Source organism: Enhydra lutris, unplaced genomic scaffold, assembly GCF_002288905.1.
Source record: "Enhydra lutris kenyoni isolate GAN:26980312 unplaced genomic scaffold, ASM228890v2 scaffoldscaffold12, whole genome shotgun sequence".
NCBI lineage: Eukaryota > Metazoa > Chordata > Mammalia > Carnivora > Mustelidae > Enhydra > Enhydra lutris.
Window position 1 is genome coordinate 63,026,507 of NW_019154096.1, and position 21,710 is coordinate 63,048,216.

At 44.3% G+C, this 21,710-nt stretch overlaps 1 protein-coding gene across 1 annotated transcript; it reads left to right on the plus strand.

Moving 5' to 3' along the window:
- Positions 1 to 530: 530 nt before the first annotated feature.
- LOC111145372 (tectorin beta) lies at positions 531 to 18,022 on the plus strand. The gene is made up of 11 exons (XM_022500237.1): positions 531 to 612; positions 769 to 936; positions 1,867 to 2,057; positions 3,312 to 3,454; positions 3,560 to 3,632; positions 9,372 to 9,475; positions 9,615 to 9,698; positions 13,524 to 13,686; positions 15,284 to 15,356; positions 16,530 to 16,562; positions 17,647 to 18,022. The coding sequence occupies exons 2-11, from the start codon at positions 861 to 863 to the stop codon at positions 17,694 to 17,696; spliced, it is 990 nt and encodes a 329-aa protein (XP_022355945.1). The 5' UTR covers positions 531 to 612; positions 769 to 860; the 3' UTR covers positions 17,697 to 18,022.
- Positions 18,023 to 21,710: the final 3,688 nt, after the last annotated feature.

The following is a 21,710-nucleotide window of genomic DNA, read 5'->3' on the forward strand; positions in this document are numbered from 1 at the left end:
GGGGGATCCCTTAACATGTTTGCATTAATACAAACAACCTATTTTTTGTTTGAGTAGCAATTGTAACACTGTCCAACTTGGGTCCTCTTTCATTTAAAGTTTAGATAGCCTCCATAAAAAACTAAGAATGCAAGAATTAAAGCCAAGAAACCAAGACATAAAAAAGGAAAATCGTCTTTTAGAAGTGTGCAGAAATTAGTTGGCCTCCAATCAAAGTTATTTTTTGTAAGAGGGGGAAAAATTCACCTTTTTATTCCAATCCTGTTTGAAGCAGTTAAAAACAACAACAACAACAAAACAAAACAAAACAAAACAAAACAAAATGGTTTTTCCAACTCTGTGAAGTAAAAGGAACTAGATTCAAGTGACTGAACCTGAGCGTCCCATCGGATTACTATGCAAGGTTTCCCTTTATTTCCCCCAACAGTGGGCAATGCATGTCCATTGTGATTTATCTGGAGCTGGTTTCTTTTACACCCTCAGCTGATATAAAGTCGAGCTAGGACTGAGGCTAGAGTTTTAGGGAGCACCTGGGAGGCAGCCTCTACAATCTGGAGAGAATGAAACAGTCGGAAACATGAGCAACGGCATGTGTCACGGACGATCCCAGTGGTAGGAACACCACTTTTTGCCTCTCAGCACAGACAAGGAACCATTAAGAAAGGGGGACAGAATTATGGATCTCCCTTGAAAATTTCCCCCAAGATTATGTGTGCTGCTTTGTTTTCACCCTAGATTTTTAACTTTTCGCTCCTGTTTCTGACCTAGAATGACCCAGGCTTGGGCTCTCTGGCAGGATTGTGAAGATTTGGCCAGCTTGGTTTCAAGGCCAACTGGCAAAGAGCAAGTTCTGAGAAGCGATGGTGATGAGGGCCTTTGTCCTGTTGGCTGTCTTTGTGGAAGCCTCTGCGAGATCTTGCACTCCAAATAAAGCAGGTATGCCCTGGGGCTAGCCCATCTTTCCCTAAAGGGAAGTTTCCAGGAGACTGTCTTTGCAAAGTTCAGAGCTCTGTGCTTCTCTTGCTATCAAAATGCAGTATCAGTACCCTAACCAGGTAGATGCAGTTAAGCACGCCAGTGCCAACCAGACTTTTCCCGTAGGAATTAACAGTGCATTGGAGAAACTTGAGACTTTTAAAATTATAGAATCCTAGATAGATGAATGGATAGATAGATACATAGATATGAAAATATTTATTTTTAACAAATAAATATATTACAATAACTTAATAAATACATAATCTATTTCCTTTTTGACTTATTGAATCTATGTCCTGTGCATGAAATGGACATTTAAAAAAATTTTTTTAATTATGTGCTCACTTCCATAAGCACAGAAATTTGTATCTATTTCTAAATTTATCTATATTTCTTTTTTTTTAAGATTTTATTTATTTACTTGACAGACAGAGATCACAAGTAGGCAGAGAGAGAGGAGGAAGCAGGCTACCTGCTGTGCAGAGAGCCTGATGAGGGTCGATTCCAGGACCCTGAGACCATGACCTGAGCCAAAGGCAAAGGCTTTAACCCACTGAGCCACCCAGATGCCCCAGAATTTATCTGTATTTCTAATCCGTTCAATCTGGTTTAACAAATTTATTCCTTAAAATAGATTAAAGCTGAAAAGTGGACCAGTTTTGAGTACATATTAAGTATTGTGCAGATATCACATGATGTAGCAGAAACTAGAAAACTTCAGTGACTGAGGTTTGGGGAAAACAGTCATCATGGTTCATGAAGAATAGCAAGGAAAGTGTTTTTAACCAACTGCTTTGCATGTTCAGGTGTGGCTAGAACCCACTGTCCTTTATGAATATTAATATGATTACCATACCTGATTTCAAACCATGTGTATCCTTTTCCTAGATGTCATTCTTGTGTTTTGTTATCCCAAAACCATCATCACCAAAATCCCTGAGTGTCCCTATGGCTGGGAAGTGCATCAGCTGGCCCTTGGGGGGCTGTGTTACAACGGGGTCCATGAAGGGGGTTACTATCAATTTGTGATCCCGGATTTGTCACCTAAAAACAAGTCTTACTGTGGAACCCAGTCCGAGGTAAGTCTAAGCCACACAATGAAGAGTTGTTAGGATCATGCAATTGGGGCCCCAAAATAAGATGTCTGCTGTCTACCCTTAAAAGGATTCAGAATTCACCAATTTCCTTTTAAGAGCCAATCCTGACTCTTACTTCCTGGAATGTTAGTGTTACTTAAATTCTTCTTCTCTGCCTAGTTTAAGTGACTCTTTGGATTCGAATTTTATTCTCCTAATTTGTTGCCTGAGTGAACTAAGCCACCTTTGGTGAGTAGAACAATACACATTTCCCACCTCCACCTTGCTCTGAATTCTGAGCATGTGCTCACAAGCTACCATCCTTCCAGGTTAGATGGTGGGACATCCTTGGCTCAAGACTTTGAAGTAGTTGGAAAGGTACTTTACAGGAATAACCAAAGTATAATATAAATTATAATTGAGTCTTGTGAAGTACCTGGGACAGATAATCAAAATTAGAAGGAACCACATGCAACCTCTTGCCGAATATCCTTATAGGTCAGAGGAGACGTCGGAGACCTTCCAATAAAGTCAAAGTTGGGGACCACAGGACCAGTAGGGGTGTAGTCACAAAGGGAGTCTTCTCCACTGCTGACCTCTAGCATTCCTACTACCTTGACTGCAGAAGACGTGGGGTCTCAGAAAATGACAGCAGACAGTACCCAAGGCCACCTCCTCTTCCTAAAGGCCCCATGAGGACTCAGTGGTTTAGAGAGTCATGGACATGATTCACAGAAACATCATGTCTTTGAGTATCCTGGAAGAGTGAACTAGAAATCTTCTGCGTGGTCTTAGGCAGGTCACCTCTCCCATAGATGTTCAAGATCCCTTACAACTCCAATATTCTGTGATCTGGGAGTTCAATAAGCCAGAAAAAGCCACAGAAATAGTGTTCATTATTGGAAGAGGGAAAGAACAAATAATGACATGTTCTAGACATGGGAGATAGGCGAAGGCAGTCATGTAAGATTATTTGGATGGGGGAAGTGGATAAAAAGTTGATGCTGGGAAACAGAGATTGTTTAGCCTGTTCTTTTTGGTTAGAAGCCCAATACAGATCTCTTGTAAGTGTGCAACATTCAACCCAGATTATTTTAAACAATCTTAGTCAAACATACTCAAGAACTCTTCACAGAAATTCTCAGCTCACCATTGACGTCTCCCCATAGGTCTGACCATCTTTGATCACTTTTCCCAGGACCCTCCTTCTCATCATGGGGTCCAGGGCCACCCTAACTGCCTTCTTCCTCTCTCTAGTACAAGCCCCCCATCTACCACTTCTATAGCCACATTGTTTCCAATGACAGCACAGTGATTGTAAAGAACCAGCCTGTGAACTACTCCTTCTCCTGCACCTACCACTCCACCTATTTGGTGAACCAGGCTGCCTTTGACCAAAGGTAAGTTGCTCTGAGAGTGGAGGGCTGGCTGCCTTGTGTGTGTTCTGCAGTCCCTGTCAATCAGGCATGTTTCAGTCCTTATGCAAAATTCTCTCCCCTTTTCAGAGTGGCCACTGTTCACGTGAAGAATGGGAGCATGGGCACATTTGAAAGCCAGTTGTCTCTCAACTTCTATACTGTAAGTGGTCTCCAGGATCTCATTAGTGCCGTGTGGTCTTTTCAGGAGATGATGGGAGGCTTCCTTGGGGTTTGCTCTTCCCTAAGCTCTCTGCAGAGCCCCATTCTTGAATTCAAATTAAGACATAAGCTTTGGCCTAGTTTTAAACCTCTTCAAAGACTAGATGCCACAGGAGGGTTGGGTCATAGACTGGGTAGAGGAGCCATAAAAGGGCCACAGAGATATAAAGTGCACGTTCCCATCTCATGATACAACTGAGGCAAGGGCAATCCTTTGAGTCATCAGAAGTCAAGAGGCAGTAAGACAGCCAGTGTCTAACTCTTAAACCATCTTAGTGTCCATTGCAACCCGCTCTGGAGAGTGGTACTAGAATCTAGCTTCTGTTAAAGCATCATTGAAGTTAAAGGCACACTTTGGTCTCTCAAAATAAAACTAAATAAGCCACAGCCATTAGCCCAGCTGCCCTCCTGTCTAGAAGGGGTGTTAGGTTTTTTAAATCTGCAGCTTCCAACGAAGAGGCATACTTACAGTGACCCTCCAGCTGGCTAGAGGAAGACGCAGGCAGAAATAGAAACTTTTACAAAGAACATTTGAACTGGGAGAAATCCTTAGAAGCCATCATGCCCAATGCATTCATTTCACAAAAGAAAGGACTCTATTACCTGGAACTCCACTGGCCTTGAACTCTTTGAACTTGCTTTACCTGCTCCCTAGAAGCTACCAATCCAGGTGAACTCAGAAGGTGAGAGATCCTCTAGAAGGAATCCCAGAGTCACCAGGTCCATTTTACAGTCAAGGATCTATAGCACAGAAGGAGGAAATGGTGTGCCCATGACCCCACAGGTAGTGTGGAGCAGTGCCCAGTCTAACAAAGAGCAGGATCTCTTAGCCCTGCTCTCTGAGCCTTACTTCCTATGAAGGGGATGGAGCTTGGGTTTCATGATCCTTCTTTTGCACTGGCCCCATTTAAGGCTCTGTGTTAAATTTCATATTCAAAATTTTTATTCTTTTTTTTTTTTTTTTAAAGGGCTCTCTAAATTATACAAGAGTTAAGGTCCCAAAGAACCTAGGTTGGACCCTGACCACACACAGCTAGTGGTTAATTCCAGAGAAAAGGAATCTCTTAGAACTCCTGGGCCTATAATCAGGAGGGTGAATGCAGTGAGGAGCAGCAGGGGGATTAAAAGATGACAACATCATTGCAGTAACTGCTGAAGGTTGTCCAGAGAGAAAAACGGACTCACTCATCAACAACAGTCTCAGGGGACATCACGGCGATGGCCGGTCTTTACTACTGAGCCCCTGTCCAGATATGCATGATTGTTACTTTAACCAGATAAAATCATAGATATGATCCTATGAAGATTTTATGACAGCTGGCAATAGAGAGGCATGAGGGTTCTCAAAAATCATCATCTACCATCTGCCATGTTGGGCTAAGTTTCGGAAATATATGTCAAATCTTAGCGTTGGAAGGAATCTGTTCTTTTTTAAGAAGACAAGCAAACAAAAAGAGGTGTAGCCTCATCATCTCCCAGATCATCCTCTGGGCTGGATAGACAGAATTACCAGGACACTTTCTTGAGCTGTTCTAGAAATGAGGCTAAGGCGTCCTCTGGGGCCCATCAAGACCCTTACAGGACAAACAGGTCTCAACAAAGAGGGGGTCTGATGTTGCAACAGAAACTTTTTACTGATTAATATTCCTACCATGGGTTTGGTTTCCTAGGCCTGACCCGCGCGGCTGGTATTTTTCTTCTCCTCCCTTCTTCCGCTCTGAGAGCATTCTTGTGTGCCTCTGAAGCAACAGCTGCCCCCTGCATACATTTCCATCAAATTACCAGAGACAGAGCTGTGCCCTCAATTGGACAAAGGAATCAATGCACAGCTAATTGCTTAGGATTCCAAGAGCTCCGAGTGTTGGGCTCTAAAAACACCAGTTCTACTCAACGTGCTTCCTCTCTTCTCCCTCTACCCCTCCCACTCAGTCCTGCCAACAGCCCATAGTTGATATTCCTGGCGAGAAGTCGGGAATTGACTTTATTTTGGCCCCTAATCCAAAATAAAGGAAGGTAGTCAGCTTGCAGAAGTGTACTAGCAGTGTGCTTAAGAAAATAGTCTGCCATTGGCCCACTGGTTTAAGGTCTACTTTTGCCATTTACTAGTTGTGTGATCTTGGGTAAGTTAATTAACCCCTTTGGGCCTTCATCTATTCATTTGTTAAATAAAAATAATAATAGCACTTATCCCATATGTTTATTATGAGGATTAAATAAAATTATTTTTATGAAGCATTTACCATACTACCTGGTACAATGTATGTGCCTGCAAAAGTAGACTAACTCATGGTCACAGCCTTTGGCCCCATATAAAGTGAAAACTCTGAGAGTTCCTGGCACCAGCAGTTACCATTATAGTGTTGTTACCTTTACGCCGTCAATGTCAGTGTGGGATTGGGTTGACTTTTATGCAATCAAAATAGTATTGACCATTCTTCTTAGTTAGACAGAGACCCGGGGAAAGACTTGGGATAGAACAAATGCAAGCAATAGAGTCCAAATTCATAGGCTTCCAAAGTCAGAACAATCTTCAGAGGTGATCAACCTTGACCTTCCACCCAATGTCCAAAGCTCTTCTGCAAGATTGCTAAAGAGTGGGCTCCCTACCTTTCCCAAGGACAAGGGCAAGTTGACCTTTCCCATTTTCGATCAGCATGTGAAATCTGATATCCGGAACTATAGCCCATTGGTCATTGTTCTGTCTTCTGAAATAATACTGAGTCATGCTGTTGCTGATGGCCCTTCAACTATCTCAAGCTTATCTTCCCCAACATCTCCCCACCACTGGTGCTCCATCATCCTACTCCCTCCTCTCTGGGGACTATCCAGTTGGCCACTGCCCCACTACAAAGCAAAGCCCAGACCTGAAATGTTATATTCTAGACCCTTTCAGACTTCTGCAGGGCACAGTGAGTCAGAGGTGACCTTCTTAGTTCTGAAAGACTCTAGGAAGATGTTCCAGAATTATATTAGCTTCGTGCTGCTCTCTTTCATTTCTATCTCACATTGAGCTTATAAACAACAACAGCTCCCAGATCTTGCCCACATGAACTGCTGTTAAAACAGATATATTCATCCTAACCGTGTCAATGGACCATTGTGATTCAGTCTTTCCATCAAGTGAAGGGACTGGAAGGCTTGATTTTTCAAGGTGTTCTTCCCTCTTGTTCCACAAATGAGTAGTTTATGTGGTGTTTCTATGTTTCCAGGAATGCCAAAACAAATGATACAGGTATTATAGGATAAAGATATCTGGAAATGGGCCCCTAACCATGTTATAAAGAAAGTAGGAGATCATGCTGAGAAAAGAATTGCCTTAGCTATAAGGTGAGAAGTGGAGAAATCGACCATTAAAAGTGTTTGTTCCAGAAATGGAATTAACAGTACAGATTCTCCTCTCCACTTTGTAACAGAATCACACAAGTTCCTCTGCAAGTAGAGGCATTATTCCAATATTCTACTACCCTATGGGCTGGTTCCTGGGAGATGGGGCTGGGAGAAGCACCTGTGGCTAGGTTGGGGGACTGCACTGTGGTCCCCGGGTTAAGTCCCACATTTGTTCACAGTCTTGGGAAATATGACTAGTCTCAGAAAGTAATCATAAACAGTAACAACCATTGTAAATCTGCTACTTTCACTGTATGGTAAGCTAGTAAATCACTGATGGTAAGAACATTATTGTTTAATTATTGCAACCATTTAAGGGGTACAGAGGTCAGCCGACAGGAAGAAAAGAACTGACTTCTGAGTGACTGACTTAGGGAGCCCTAGCTGGACCCAAAATCAGGAAAAAATATAAGAGCCACTAGAAGGTGATTCTGAGGACTCTCAGCAAATGCTCTAAATTAGATGAAAAGGGGCTAAAGTCCATCGCAACTAGATACCCCTGCTGACTCTGTTTACTCATTGTAGTTCTGCAAATCTCTAAGTCCATGAAACTCAATCTTTTAACTAGCATCCTAGTTTAAGCTTTATGCTTCTATTACATAAAATCACCATCATAAAAACATTTCTGCAAGGTTGATGAAGGCAAAGATTACTTCCATTTTGCAGATGGGGAAACTGAGGACCAAACATCTGACTTGCCAGTAAGTTGGTGGTGGGAGCTAGGATAGCCCAGCGACCTTGTCCTTCTGTCATGATGCTGTTGTCTCTGGAGGCTCAACTCAGAGAGTAGTGAAATGTTGTTACTAAAGTTGAATGAAACTAAGACAATGAATGGAGAAATCAGCCTCCTTGGGTAGGTCCACTGGACATATTGTAATAACTCCCCCAGAACTGCCTGATGAAGAGACCAAGTGAAGATCGCACACACCACACCAGGGACCAATGGCTGTTGCTCCTGTGTTTCAATCAGGGCCATACTCCCTTGGCACTTAGAGAGGGGACCACAGTCTTCTGGATCCATCCCCACAGCCTCTCCCACTTCACCGCCTACCCCCCTCACTTCCTACCTTTCCCCCACCCCCTCTGCTCACTCAAGCTTCAGCATATTGGCCTCCTTGCTGTCCTGCTAGCTACACTGTCACCTGGGGCTTTTGCCTTAGCTGGAACATTCTTCCCCAGATGTCTGCGTGCACTACAGGCACTATAGAAGCATTTCTTTTGTATCAGTACTTAGCCTGGAAACACAGGCTTCCTTGCTTCCTTCAAGTCTTGGCTCAAATGTCACAACCTTGATGAGAGTTCCTTAACTACAACTGTATTTAAACTTGCAGCTTGCCCTCCATGCACTTCCAATTTACCCTCCCCTCCTCTATATTTGTTTTCTTTTCCTTTTTTTTTTAAAGATTTTATTTATTTATTTGACAGAGAGAGATCACAAGTAGGCAGAGAGGCAGACAGAGAGAGAGAGAGAGAGAGAGAGAGAGAAGCAGGCTCCCCGCTGAGCAAACGGCCTGATGTGGGGCTCGATCCCAGGACCCTGAGATCATGACCTGAGCCAAAGGCAGTGGCTTAACCGACTGAGCCACCCAGGTGCCCCTGTTACAGTTTTTCTATATCATGTACTGTATTCTCTTCCAACATATTGTATAATTCATTTGTCTACTGTCTATTGTCTGCATCCCTTGCTGGAATGTCAGGTGGTTAGAGACAGAGATCTTTGCTTTGTTCCCAGCTATATCTCCAAATACTGGATATCCTGACACAGAGACTATCCCAATATAGAGAGTGGTGCCTGACACACAGTAGGTGATCAGTTAGTTATTGCTGTTGCCTTTGTTGGTAACTGTACTGGAATCAGATCATACACTCTCTGACCCAGGCTGGAATCTGCTCAGGCAAACAGTGGAAGTGAGCAAGAGCTAAGTGGGGTTGTCTATGTTTTATCCCTATCCCCATAGGTGATTAAGTAAAGCCCAGTGCTTCAGCATTCTTGGATTCTGCCTTTTTTCCATAAGCCAAACCTTGCTCCTGGCTGGCATAGATGAGACATATAGTATGTGTCTCATTGTGACCAGCAAATCCAGAGATGGGATACCCTCATCCCTTCCAAGATGGCACCAGCATCCTAGGAAGTATAGCTTCTCTAGTCCCTGAGGGTCTCTCTGTGGTCTCGCCCATGCCTCTGCCCTTGGATGTGTCCCCCCCACCCCCCTACCCCAGACCGTCTGCTCCTATCACACCCAGCTGCTCAGTCTGAGAGGTTGTAATGTCCAGTGTCAATTTCTTCCCAAAGAATGCCAAGTTCTCCACAAAGAAGGAAGCCCCTTTTGTCTTGGAGACATCCGAAATCGGTTCAGATCTGTTTGCGGGAGTAGAAGCCAAAGGGTTGAGTGTCAGGTAAGTATGTTTCCTCCCTGTTTATATTTTTAAAGCCAAAGAAGAGAAAAAAAGATCAGCCAAGAGACTTTTTAATTACCAGATGTTTCTAGGCATACAACTCTCTGGCTCAAGGTGATGCATTTTATTGCATTTCCAGGTTTAAAGTGGTTTTGAACAGCTGTTGGGCCACCCCGTCAGCCGATTTTATGTACCCCCTTCAATGGCAGCTAATCAACAAGGGGTAAGTACCACCCTCCAGAGCACGGTGCTGAGAAGTGGGGTAGATCTGGGGCCCCTTTGGCTTGGGATGGCTTGGGAAGAAGAGGTGAAGCCTGAGGGTCACATCTGTGACACCCTCTGTGCCTCTGGACTGAGCACTGATACTAGCAAATATTTATACAGAGCTATCTGGTACCAGGTACTCTTCTGAGAGCCTCACCATGTATTAACTCTTTTGCCTTACAAGAGGCAGCCATTATGACTACCCTCCCTATTTTCGAGGTGAGGAAACTGAGGCACAAGAGGGGTTAAGTAATGTCACTTACCTAGTGTGTGTATTTGTGGGGAAGTGAGTTCAAACCCAATTAATCTGACACCAGAACCCTGGTTAAGACCTAAATCAGACAGTCTATATAAAAAGTTAAGCATGTAGTGGGGCACCTGGGTGGCTCAGTGGGTTAAAGCCTCTGCCTTCGGCTCGGGTCATGATCTCAGGGTCCTGGGATCGAGCCCCGCATCGGGCTCTCTGCTCAGTGGAGAGCCTGCTTCCTCCTCTCTCTCTCTCTCTCTCTCTCTCTCTCTCTGCCTGCCTCTCTGCCTACATGTGATCTCTGTCTGTCAAATAAATAAATAAAAAATCTTAAAAAAAAAAAAAAGTTAAGCATGTAGTACCTAGTCAGTATCCAGTCATCTTAATTAACATCACTGTTTTTTGTTACTGATTCAGTAGATAATGGGATAATGGGGAGTTCTTAAAATTTTTGAGTAGAGGACAAAAGTATTGGGATTCTACAATAGAAAGACAATTCTGGAAGTCATCCATGGCACAGATTAGAAGCAGTATATGGGGGGTGGAAAGACCAGATTAGAGGCCATGGCCTGAACTGAGGTGTAGCCAAGTGAATGGGAAGGTCATCCAAGGGAGGGAGAAGTGATCAAAATTTAGCAACCAATCAGATATGGGGTGGAGAGAAGGACAGGGCAAGAAGCCTGAGACATATGTGCCATCACAGTTATGGGTTGTAGAGGTGAAGAACTGTTTGGTGTTGGGCATTAGGGAAGAAGATTCTGGATAAGGTTTTGGAGTCTCCTTGAGTTCCGGGATGACATGTTGAGCTTGAGAGGACAGTTTTCTGGAAAACACCTAGAATTGTACTTTTGGAAAAGAGAGGACAGGTTGAGCTAGATTAGAGATGTGGGCATCAGACACACAATGAACAGTAAATGCAAAAGAGACCATTCCCCAAACCCAAATGGACCAGTGTGCTCGTGCTGCCACCAAAAGCCTTCAGAGCTAAGTAAACATTGGGGCTGGGGACAAAAATGATTAGATAACAAAGGCAGAGCCACCTTGGACCTTTAACTATTTATTTTTACTTAACAAACACTTAACAGCACTTACAACATACCAGCGTGTTCTAGGTCAGTGCCTTACAAACACTAATTTCATCAAACCCCTATAAAGTCGGTAGTACTTTAGTAGTAGAAATCTGAGGTGTAAACAGGCTCAGAAACTTGCCCAAAGTCTAGAGCTACTCAGGAGATGAACGATTTGGGACTCAACTCAGGCAGCATTATTTCCTGAGAGATGTCGGTAGGACAGGCCAGCAGAACCACATGTAAGTAACCCAGCAAAGCTTCCTGCAGAGATGGTAGCTTCATTTGGACATCATACCTATCACAGAAGGATTCCTTTAGGTTCTCTTGACAATGGTGCAATCAAATGACTTCAGGGAGATTATGAAATAAATTCGTGACCTATAGGGACCTAAAATTATGATCAGGCTCTGGGAAGCTCTCAGACAATGGCTACACAGGACAAATGCTCTGCCATACCATGGAAACCTCTCCCTGCAAATTGCTCTGGTACTGCTGCTTCCAACTGGCAGATGTGTAAGGTGGCAGACAAAGGAATGCTTGTGGCTTTGTGGTGGTCTAGTAACCACCACAGACTCTAGTGCATATAGGAATTTCCTAGGGTATCTGTTACACATGCAGGCACACAGCTGACCTACCCCATCAAAGGGTTCCTGGGCAAACCCTGAGAACCTACGTTGAAGCAGAGCCAAATTAAAGAAGTCCTCATCTAGTTTCATATTCTGCCTAGCTAAAATGGCCCCTTGAGGTTGGAGATACTTGCACAAAAACCAGTGAAAAGAGAGGAATGAGAAAGTCCACTCCCTTAATCTCCCAGATGCTTTGGGTTCACACTGGGCCCTTTTGGAGGAAAATCCAGTTTCCAAGAGCATACAGAGGGGTTAGAAGAGATGTATTATTAGGAATTTTGATCTTAAGTCAGGAAGAAGTCTCCTGTGGTGATGTCACAAGAGTCTCCCTTGGGCATTCCACCATCCCAAGTTGTCTGTCACAGAGGGACAAGTGCCACAGCCAGTGCCAAGAGGAAGCAGAGCCAAGACATCTAATAAGCCCGCCCAGGACTTGCCTCCTCCCGCCCCCAACAAAGCTCTGTTTACATTGTTTTCCATTGGCTGACACCATACCTTGGACACTCCAGCTGCAAGAAGCTATTTTAAGGACTCAGGTCCTGAGTTCATACAAGGCTCTCAGGTTTATTCACCAAATGAGCCTCCAAGGTCATGTTTCACAACTTGGAAAATGCCTCCAGCTCTGTCATTGCTCAGAAGTCACCACAACCATGGCCAGGCTTCTGACCTTTGGTCCAGAATAAGGTATACCGTTCACTTCTCATTTTGTTACTAACTCATGGAGTTGACATTCCTTCAGTCCTACCTCTAACTTGCCCCCTGATGTCTGGTTCTGATGGATGTGTGGAGGAGGGCACGTCTCAAGGGCTCTCAGATAGCGGGGTGGCTCTCTGGTGTGTGTATACTGGCTTGGATTGACAATGGAGTGCGCTCTGGGAGGAGCATTAATTTTGGGGTCTTCTGTGGTGCTGTCCCCTGGTCTTAAGATTTTGGACCCATAGACCTTCTTCCACAAAGGACAGAATCTGCTGATCCTTGCCACCTGCAGACAACACTCCCCAAAGTGCACGTGGGCCTTGCTGTACATTTATGTCTGCTCCCAACACCTCGCTGAATGTCTGCCACTTCAGTAGGGAATGAGCGTGTGTTTGGTAAATGAAAAACATTATTTTCATCATAAGTTATTACCTTTGGGACTTTGGGATTTTCCAAATGCTACATTCTCATAGAGAATTTGGAAACTATATAAAGATATAAGAAGAAAGCAGAAACCGTCCATAATTCCACCACTCCATAGTAGCCAGTATTAACATTTAGATGGTATCCCTCCAGTCATTTTTTTTCTGTGCCTATATTAAAAACATGACCAAATTTTTACAAAGGTAAGTATACAATATAGAATTTAAATAGCACAACATAAATTCAAATTTCCCAGAGGCAAGCCCTCACAATATACACAGAGAAGGGCGGAAGGTATGGCTTGGCTCAGATGGCTATGGTAGCACTCTGGGAAGTGCTGTTCTCAGCACCAGTGTCTTTATCTTGTAGGTATACTGGGAGTCAGTCCCTGTCCCAGTCCTTCAGATGACTTCGTCTCTCGGGAATTTCCCTTCTTTGAGATAGAGGTGTGGTGACTTACCTGGTGTGCCGCTTCTCCTAAGTCTCCCCCTTCCACCCCGCTATCCCCTGTCTATAGAATGAGAACCAGCACACCGCCCCATAGCTCCTCAACTTGACCTCATATCCTGAAGATAAGCGAGGTGCTGCCAGTCAAAGTGCTTTGTAAGGATAACGTGCTGTATAGAAGCCCAGGGCCATGTTGCTGTTGTCTGCCAATCTACCTCAGATTTTGCTAGAGTTCACGAAGTAATTTTCCCTCCTCTCTGCCCCATCTGCTCCAGCTGCCCCACGGATGAAACTGTCCTCGTACACGAGAATGGGAAAGATCACAGGGCCACCTTCCAATTCAACGCTTTCCGGTTCCAGAACATCCCCAAACTCTCCAAGGTTTGGTTACACTGTGAGACATTCATCTGTGACAGTGAGAAGCTTTCCTGCCCAGTGGTGAGCCTCCTCTCTCCAGAATGAGAATGTGACCCGAGGTGGGGGTGGGGGGTGGTATTTGAGAAGATGTATTTTTAGCTTGGAATCCTAACCAGACCGGTTACGAGGAGTGTGCTGAGGGCATTCTGGAAGAAAGGTCACTGGGTGTAGGCGCAGACATTCGGGCTCTATCCGTCCTGCCACCAACAAGCTACATGGTCTGGCACATGCCGCTTAGTCTCTGGAGCCTGGTTTCCTCATCTCTAAAGACAGTGGTGATGTGATAAGTCACTGTGGCCCTTCTCTTTTCAGAGAGCCGTAATAGGTAAAATGAGAACAGTAACAGGCATGGAAATGCTTTGAAAAAAGTTAAAAGCACAAGGAAAATTTAAAATGTTGGTAGTATCAATAGGTACTGTTTGGAGTCAAAAGATGGATACTTTTAGCTCTTGCCCGGCCAACTTAAGGGTCCATCCCTGTGACTTGAAACGAGCCAGAGAGATGCCACAGAAATTCCCAACACCCGTTATTGCTGAACTGACTTTGTGAGAGGAAGCCCTAGGCGGCGGGGCCCCAGGTTCACAGCCAAGTTCAGTGCAGCCCAGGCCAGGGGCCAGTTTCCCCTCTGCACCCTCCAAACCGAGAAGCTGTTACAGAATCTATCCATGGACATGCAGAGCGAGTCCCACGTGGGAGACAGGTTTCCACGACAGCCAGGCGTGAACCTGGTCCTTAGGACAGTGGTGCCACAGCGTGGTCCCCAACAGCTTCAGCATCACCTGGAAACTTGTTAGGGACGCAAATTCTCAGGCTCCCCAGACCTCCTGATTCAGAAATGCTGGGTGGGCCCAGAAATCTGTGCTGTAACAGCCCCTCCAGGTGATTCTGAGGCATGCTCGGGCCTGAGAACCACTGCCTTCACCAAACAGTGATAAATCACGAATGGCTGTCTGCTCCAATCTGTCCGGGTTAGAGACCCCAGAGAGCAGGAACGCGGTGTTTCTCAAGAGAACACCTGCTCATGTAGCCTGTGGTAGCCAACCGAAGAAAGAGAAAAAGATTATAATCTCTATTTCTACTCATTTGTTTTAGCCAGAAAATGGTCACACAGAAGCACGTAAAAAATGGGGAGGGAGCAGACAGATGTCTTACAGGTGATGAAGGGATAATTAGCGGCCCTACATTTTAAAGAGAAAAGAAAATGAGCCAGAGCACACTTCTCAAGTGTCCGCTTCTCAAACCACTGTCAGGAGACTAACAGCAGGCAAAAGCCTCACTTCTTATCAGAAGAAACCAGGCAATCCCTCCCACATCCAACAACCCCCCCCCCCCCCCCCCGCCCCCAGGATTTCTTCCAGTTTAAGGAGTTCCTAGAGTAAAGCTTTGTCCTTGTCCCAAGTTAGAGAAGGGATGAAGACAGCACTCTGGATAATACACAAATAAATAGACAAATAAGGTAACCAAGATCTGTTGATTGGGGAATTTTGACTCTATCAAGTTTGCGGCTTCTTTTTTTAATCTCTTGCCTTTCTCTCTTTTCTCTCCTGTGTGCATTTCTCATGCCCCTCCCCCACTCTTCCCCCATCCCCGCCCCTCCCCCATGGCTGGGGTTCTTCAGACCTGTGACAAGAGGAAGCGCCTCCTCCGGGACCAGACAGGGGGCGTCCTGGTGGTGGAGCTCTCCCTCCGTAGTAAGCTTCTCTGTTTTCCGAAAGCCTGAGATCCTGCGGGGCTGCGTTTACAGGCACAGCAGGTCGGAGCATTTTAACTGAATTGCCAAACCAGTTGTGCTTGTAGACACTACCTTCACCTGCGACTCAAGGTTTCCCACCTGATGGGGAGGGGGAGGGGGAGGGGGAGGGGGAAGCCATAGCTCAGGCCAAACCAAGAAGTTGAGGTTTGTTAACTACCCTGAAACTGTCTGCAGCCCAAATTCCAGTGCCCCCAAGGAATTAGGAAGTGCTGAACTTCCCGGCAGAGCAGGCAGCCAACTGTAAAAGCAGACAACGAAATGTACTGGGAACGTCCAGTGCGAGTCAGCAAAACTCCATAGAGCACCCAGTGCTAGCCCTGGGCTGGTCTGGACCCTGGGCTTCAGAATTAAAGGAGACCACATGGCCCTTGTCTTCCAGAACTCATCACCTAGCAAGGAGTGAGCTGCTAAGTGCCAAGGGCAAGGGAGGGGACTATCAGTGGGTGTGCAGGAGGTAGGGCGCTAAGGGAGTTCACGGCAAAGGGATTCACCCTAGTCCAGGGCCTAGGGAAGACTCGCGTCGGTAATCTTGCTGTGTGACCTGAAGAGTGGTGTGGCATGAAGGGTTAGCAGGGCCTGTGGGAAGAAGGCTGGGGCCTTTAGTAGCTACACAATTTTTACTAGCTAAGAACAATTTTTACCTTCTTATGTGGTTGAAAAAAAAATCAAAAGAATCATAGTTCATATTTTATGGTATATCATAAAAATGATATGAAATCAAATTTCAGTTTTCTATAAAGTTTTATTGGAACACAGCCATGCGTGTTCATACAAGGTGCTGTCTCCAGATGGTTTCACCCTATGGAGACAGTGTCAAGTAGTTCCAATAGGGACCAAATAGTTCCATAGGGCCCATAGCGGAAATACTTATTATCTGGCCCCTTCCAGAAAGTTTACGAACCTCTGCCTTAGAAAGCCAAGGAAAAAATGGTTTTCTTCTTCTTTCAAAGAAGCTTTGGTGAACCCCGCTATAAACTTTGTCTTAAAGGCAATGAGGGGCTATTGGTTTAATCGGGAGAGCATGTGGTCAGGTCTGTATTTTGGAAACACATACCTGAGGCTCCTTCCTTGATCTTAAACCTTCAGTTTTCTCTCTCTTTACTCATTACAGGCAGGGGATCCTCCCGTCTCTATAGCTTCTCAGGTAAGGAAAAGAGGCACCTCCGGGAAGGGTCATGGGGCAATGCTTTTAAAAGGTAGATGTGTGTTTTAAAAGAAGCTTAGCTTTGGCCCCAGCAAAACCTTGAGGAATTGAGAGCTGCTCTTTAAAGCACACCTGAGTGGGACAGAAGGCGGTAGAGGTAGACTGATGTCTCTCCAGCCAGCCCCTGAGCTCTGCAGGAAGGGTGCATCTGGAGACAGATTGGACGAAGCAGGATTGGGTCCCACCTCTCTGCAAAAAACATCACCAGGGGGCTTTGCTTGGGTTCCTGCATTTAGAGAATGTGATTTTCAATGATACATTTTTTTCAACAAATATCTCTGAGTCCTTGCTATGACTCTGCCCCTCATTCACTAAATGACCTTGGGCAATGAACTTACCCTTTCACTCCCCAGTCTCCTCTAAGAAATTGGGCGAATAATGGCTCCTATCATACATGGCTGCTCTATGGATTAAATGTTACAACCAAGGGCACCAAAGAATGCCCTGCATAGAGCAAATATCAGTAAGATGAGCCATCATTACTCTTCTACGCACTGGAGCTCCTATAGAGGGAGATAGTCAAGGCCTCTCCCTTCCCTGTAGTGTTGGAATGGGGGTAGAGGAATGATTTAGATAGTGGCCAGGGAAGCCTCTCAGAAGAAGAAACATTTCAGCTAAGACCCAAGACCTTACCGAGTGATGAGGAGAACAAACTATGGGAGGAGATGGGGTAAGACAGTTCTATTGATTAATAAACTCACAGATGTAGACTTTGTTCTCACGGTTACAGGAAATACATAAACCAACTTTTTAAGACTCTAATCCCAGATCTTCCCATAGCAAAGCCCTAAGGTAAAACGTGCCATCACTGTGTTGCCCATGTTCAGATGAGGAAGAGGGCGAGGAACTGACAAAACCAAGGGGCAGAAACCCCAAAAGATAAATGGATTTTATATAAAATGTGCAGAGTTTTATGAAAACCCACTTAATGCTTCTGGTTGACTCTTTTGTCGAGTTAACCTTTTGTTGCCTTGTCGTTGCTCCACGTCAAGTGTTTCTATCTGCTTTCCTATCTGATTCACAGATGTCCTCTATCACCTCATCGTCATGCTGGGGATTTGTGTCGTGTTGTAGGAAATCGCCAGGCAGCCAGCAGCATCTCCTCCACCCAACATCACCTCCTGTGTCCGTGACAAACTTTTATCATGCTGCCAGCAAGAACCAACAGAAGAGCATACTGTTGGGAAGCAGAGAATAGTGCTTTGCCAATTACGTGTTCCAGTGATTTTTGTGAATTTCAGTGATTGCCTCTGGTGCCCCACTTCCTCCTGGGACTTCCTGTGGCTCTGAGATCCTGCAGTTCCTCTCCTGCGGCTGGCTGGCAGAGGAGTCTCCTTTCCCCCAAGCTCAAGGCAGGGCTGCAGTGGACTCCTTTGAAAGCGATTCTAATTTTAAAAGACTAGCACACCCAACCAAATGCAGCTGAGCGTTGAGGAGAATGTAGGGCATAACCGCAAAGTCAGTGCTATGTACAGAATGAACAGGAATAGCCAACTTTGCCAAGGGGGGGCCTTTGTCATTGATGCCCTGCGATGCTTATTTAAGAACCAGGGCTGAGCCACCAGGCAGGGGTTCCGATCTTTCAAATGATAATGCAGGAATCAGACTGGAATATAATAACTCAAACCTGAGTGTTAGAAAGGAAAACAATTCTTGAGAGGCCACCAGGGCGAACCCAATTTGTTTTTAGTATAGTGTTTCTTAAATAAGTATAAACACTATATAGATATTAACTTGTTTTTATAGCTGATAGAGATTTCAAAAATCAAAAGAAAATGAACGATTAAATAGGACTAAGAAGGATAAACCCACATTAACAGAAATTTGACATCATGATGTGGCATTGCCTAAATGAAACCACTGCTGGCACATGACGCTGGAGTGACATCTGTGACAGGTCCACTGAAATTTGTCAACCCAATCCTACTCTACATCTTGTGATGCTCAATGCTCTCGCAATTTTTTTTTCTATTTGATCTAAGAAATCTTCATCTGTATGGAATGGTCTGACCTTATTTAGTCTTTAACAATCAAGCACGTATCTATCTGTTTTTGTCTCCTTGACTTATGATCATTAGAATGGAACCTACCAAAAAAATCAGAAACACAACTGCAAAAATGGCCAGTGGCATCGCATGGCACCACACCCTGAGGCCAGCCCCAGCCCAGGGATTAAGAATGCATGGATGTTAATGATTTACAGGGCCAACAAAATAAAAACTGATGAGCCAACCCTCATAGACCCCTGGGCAAGTCCCAAGAATGCACTGTCAGCACCAGAAGCTAGAATGGGACAGGAAAAGCCAGAGCTCTCACTTTTTTTCTTAGTCCTGTACAGACTTAATTAGTGGGTTTTTACTTTGAAAACCCATCAGTGTGTCTCTCTGTGGCTAATGTATTTGAGAAGTTTTGAGATGTGTAGTTGGGTGGGTCTTTCAGAACTGTGCTGAGGAACTCAGAAATCCAGCTAGTTCCCAAATTTCTGGAAACATGGAATACACGTTTGTTTAGCAACAGACTAGATTCAAATGACTCAGCGGCGTCTAAACTGTTCTCAAAGCTGGAGCTCCAGCCGGTTTGGGATTTCTTCTTCTTATAAATTCAGAATTTTTATAACAAGGAAGGACAGAAGACATTTTATTGGTTCTAGTCAAAAACTCTTAAATAGCCTATTTAGAGCCATGATCAAATCTTTGGCTGTCAGAGTAAAACAATGTTGTATTAGTTTTGCTCTATTTTATCATATTGTTTAATGATCTTGTATCTCCAAATGGTGCTTTAGGATAAATAAAATACCTTAAAATAGATAACCTGTGATTACAGCTTACAGTGCTACTCTGTCATATTAATAGCCAATTCCTCTACCCTCCCACGGGTTCCTACAGCTAGAACTTCTTCGACTCACACACATACCACAGACCTTCCATCGTTCTACCCGATATTTACTTTCCAAAACTTCCAGCATTCGCTTTCCAACACAAGGAGACAATTCCATCCGTATGATCTCCCCATCTCTAACACCCTAACACCAGCCACCAGCAATCAAATGTGTTTCAACCTCAGGTGAGCTAAAGCCCCTTCACGTCTTCTAATTTCTCTATCAAGGAATTAAGAGGAAACACTCAAAATGATCTCTGTTATAACTTCTCATGAGTCTTAAGCATAAAACATTTTTAGAGAACAAGGAAAGAGTAGATAAGTCCCTTAGGTATCCTTGGCTGACATAGAAAAAACACCACGCATAGATTTTAGGAAGTTAATCTTATCAAATTCCTGCTTATGATCCTTAAAGACTCCCTCTCTTAAAACTTGAGTAATATATAGAAAAAAATATATACAGACATGCATGTATCCTGAGTATACATACCCATCTAAGTCTCTACCTATTGATCTATCAATCAATAGATATGTATTTAGATACAGAGATTTCTCTGTGTGTATATGCATGTAGATACATATACATGTATATATGTACACATGTGAATGGACGTGTATGCACACATGTGGGTATGTTTTATGTGTTTGTGTGTGTATGGATACCAAATGTTTATTATGTCCAATGAAGAAGGCAGAAGTAACAAAGTCTTTATTATCTAACTTCTATAAGCATGTGAGCTCCATACTGATACAAAGATGGGATGATAATAGACAATCACTATATCCCATCCCATCCCTACATCAGTGTACCATTGTCTAATGCCTTTTAGATGCAACAACATTGGACTGCTTTGTTACCTCTGCACTTTCGTGCACACTTCTATAAGCCCTTAATATATTGCAGTACTACTGGTATGCTACTTCTCTTCAACTAATCTGAGAGCTAAACATCAAGGAACGTTTAATATTCTCATTTCCCTGGTGTGGTACCTGGCACAGTGTAAGTGCTCAGTAAATGCTCTTTGAATTAATGAACTGTCATATGGATGGATAGGTGGATGGATGGATGGATGGATGGGTGGATGGTTGGATGGATGGATGGATGGATGGATGGATGGATGGATGGATGGATGGTTAGGGTATGGCCTATCTCTCTGGATGGATAGGGTATGGCCTATCTTTCTGAAAGGCCTCAGAGCAGAGGTTGTTCTGTTCCCTTCCATGGGAGAACAAAGTGTTTGGAATCCAGGCACTCTACTCCCAAACAAGGGAAGAAGTTCTGAAGTATAAGAAGGTAAGTGTTGTCCCGTTGTCTCCATGCTGAGGTGGCAGCAGAAGCGCCCCTGTCCCTCTCAGGTAAATGCCTCCTTTTGACTAACGCTGTCAAGCCTTGGTGCTAAAGGCCTATGGGGAGGAGCAGAGAACTACCACAATAAAAATGGAATCATGTCAACAGAAAATGGAGTCTGTGAAAGTCCTTGGTTGAGTTGCCCACTTCTGGGCAGAACAAAACTGCTGCGAAAGGAAACACACAGTAGCTCCGCGGAGACAGGGCTGTCCATAAAGCGCACCCCTCGGCCCCCTATTTAGTGGCCCTCTTCCTGAAGAAAGGCAAGAATTCCACCAAACCTTCCGTAAGATTTGATATTAAAGGCTCTCAACTCACCAAAATTATTTTCCTCTACAGAGTTCAAAAATATCTCTACAAAGGCGGGTCACAGGTCAAGTTAAAAAAAAAAAAAGAAAACGTCCCTGATCTCATTGGTTTTCACTCCTTCGGTCCTGGGAAGTTCACCAGGAAAGGGTCTCAAACACCATACATTGTCCAAGCTGCTCTCCCATATTCAGGAGCTGCCACAAGGAAGATAATCGGGATGTAAGGAGCCGCAAGGGATTTAAAAAAAAAGAAATAGTGCAAAGTGCATTAGTGGTTTAGTGGTTTAGTCAGTCTGCTACAAGAACCACTGACAGACACGGCAGCACCCTATTCTCTGTGTGAAGGGGGAGATGTTCATAGCAGAATGGATGGGTTCCTCTTCATCTGCTGGAGGTTGGAAAAAATTAAGCACTTCATATATCAATGAAATATTCCACTTAAACTTGATTGAAAGCAAAGCCTATCTTTGATCCTCTGCTTTGGATAGGAAAGAAATTAAGCAATAAATCGAGAGTGGGACATTTCCGTTTGGAAACTGCAGCGCTCACAGGAAG

Bases quoted from the DNA above. Each gene is read 5' to 3' on its own strand.
- LOC111145372 (XM_022500237.1), top strand. From the start codon at position 861: ATGGTGATGAGGGCCTTTGTCCTGTTGGCTGTCTTTGTGGAAGCCTCT. The intron at 2,058-3,311 runs GTAAGTCTAAGC...TCCTCTCTCTAG, and splicing joins ACTGTGGAACCCAGTCCGAG to TACAAGCCCCCCATCTACCA. The intron at 13,687-15,283 runs GTGAGCCTCCTC...GGGGTTCTTCAG, and splicing joins AGAAGCTTTCCTGCCCAGTG to ACCTGTGACAAGAGGAAGCG.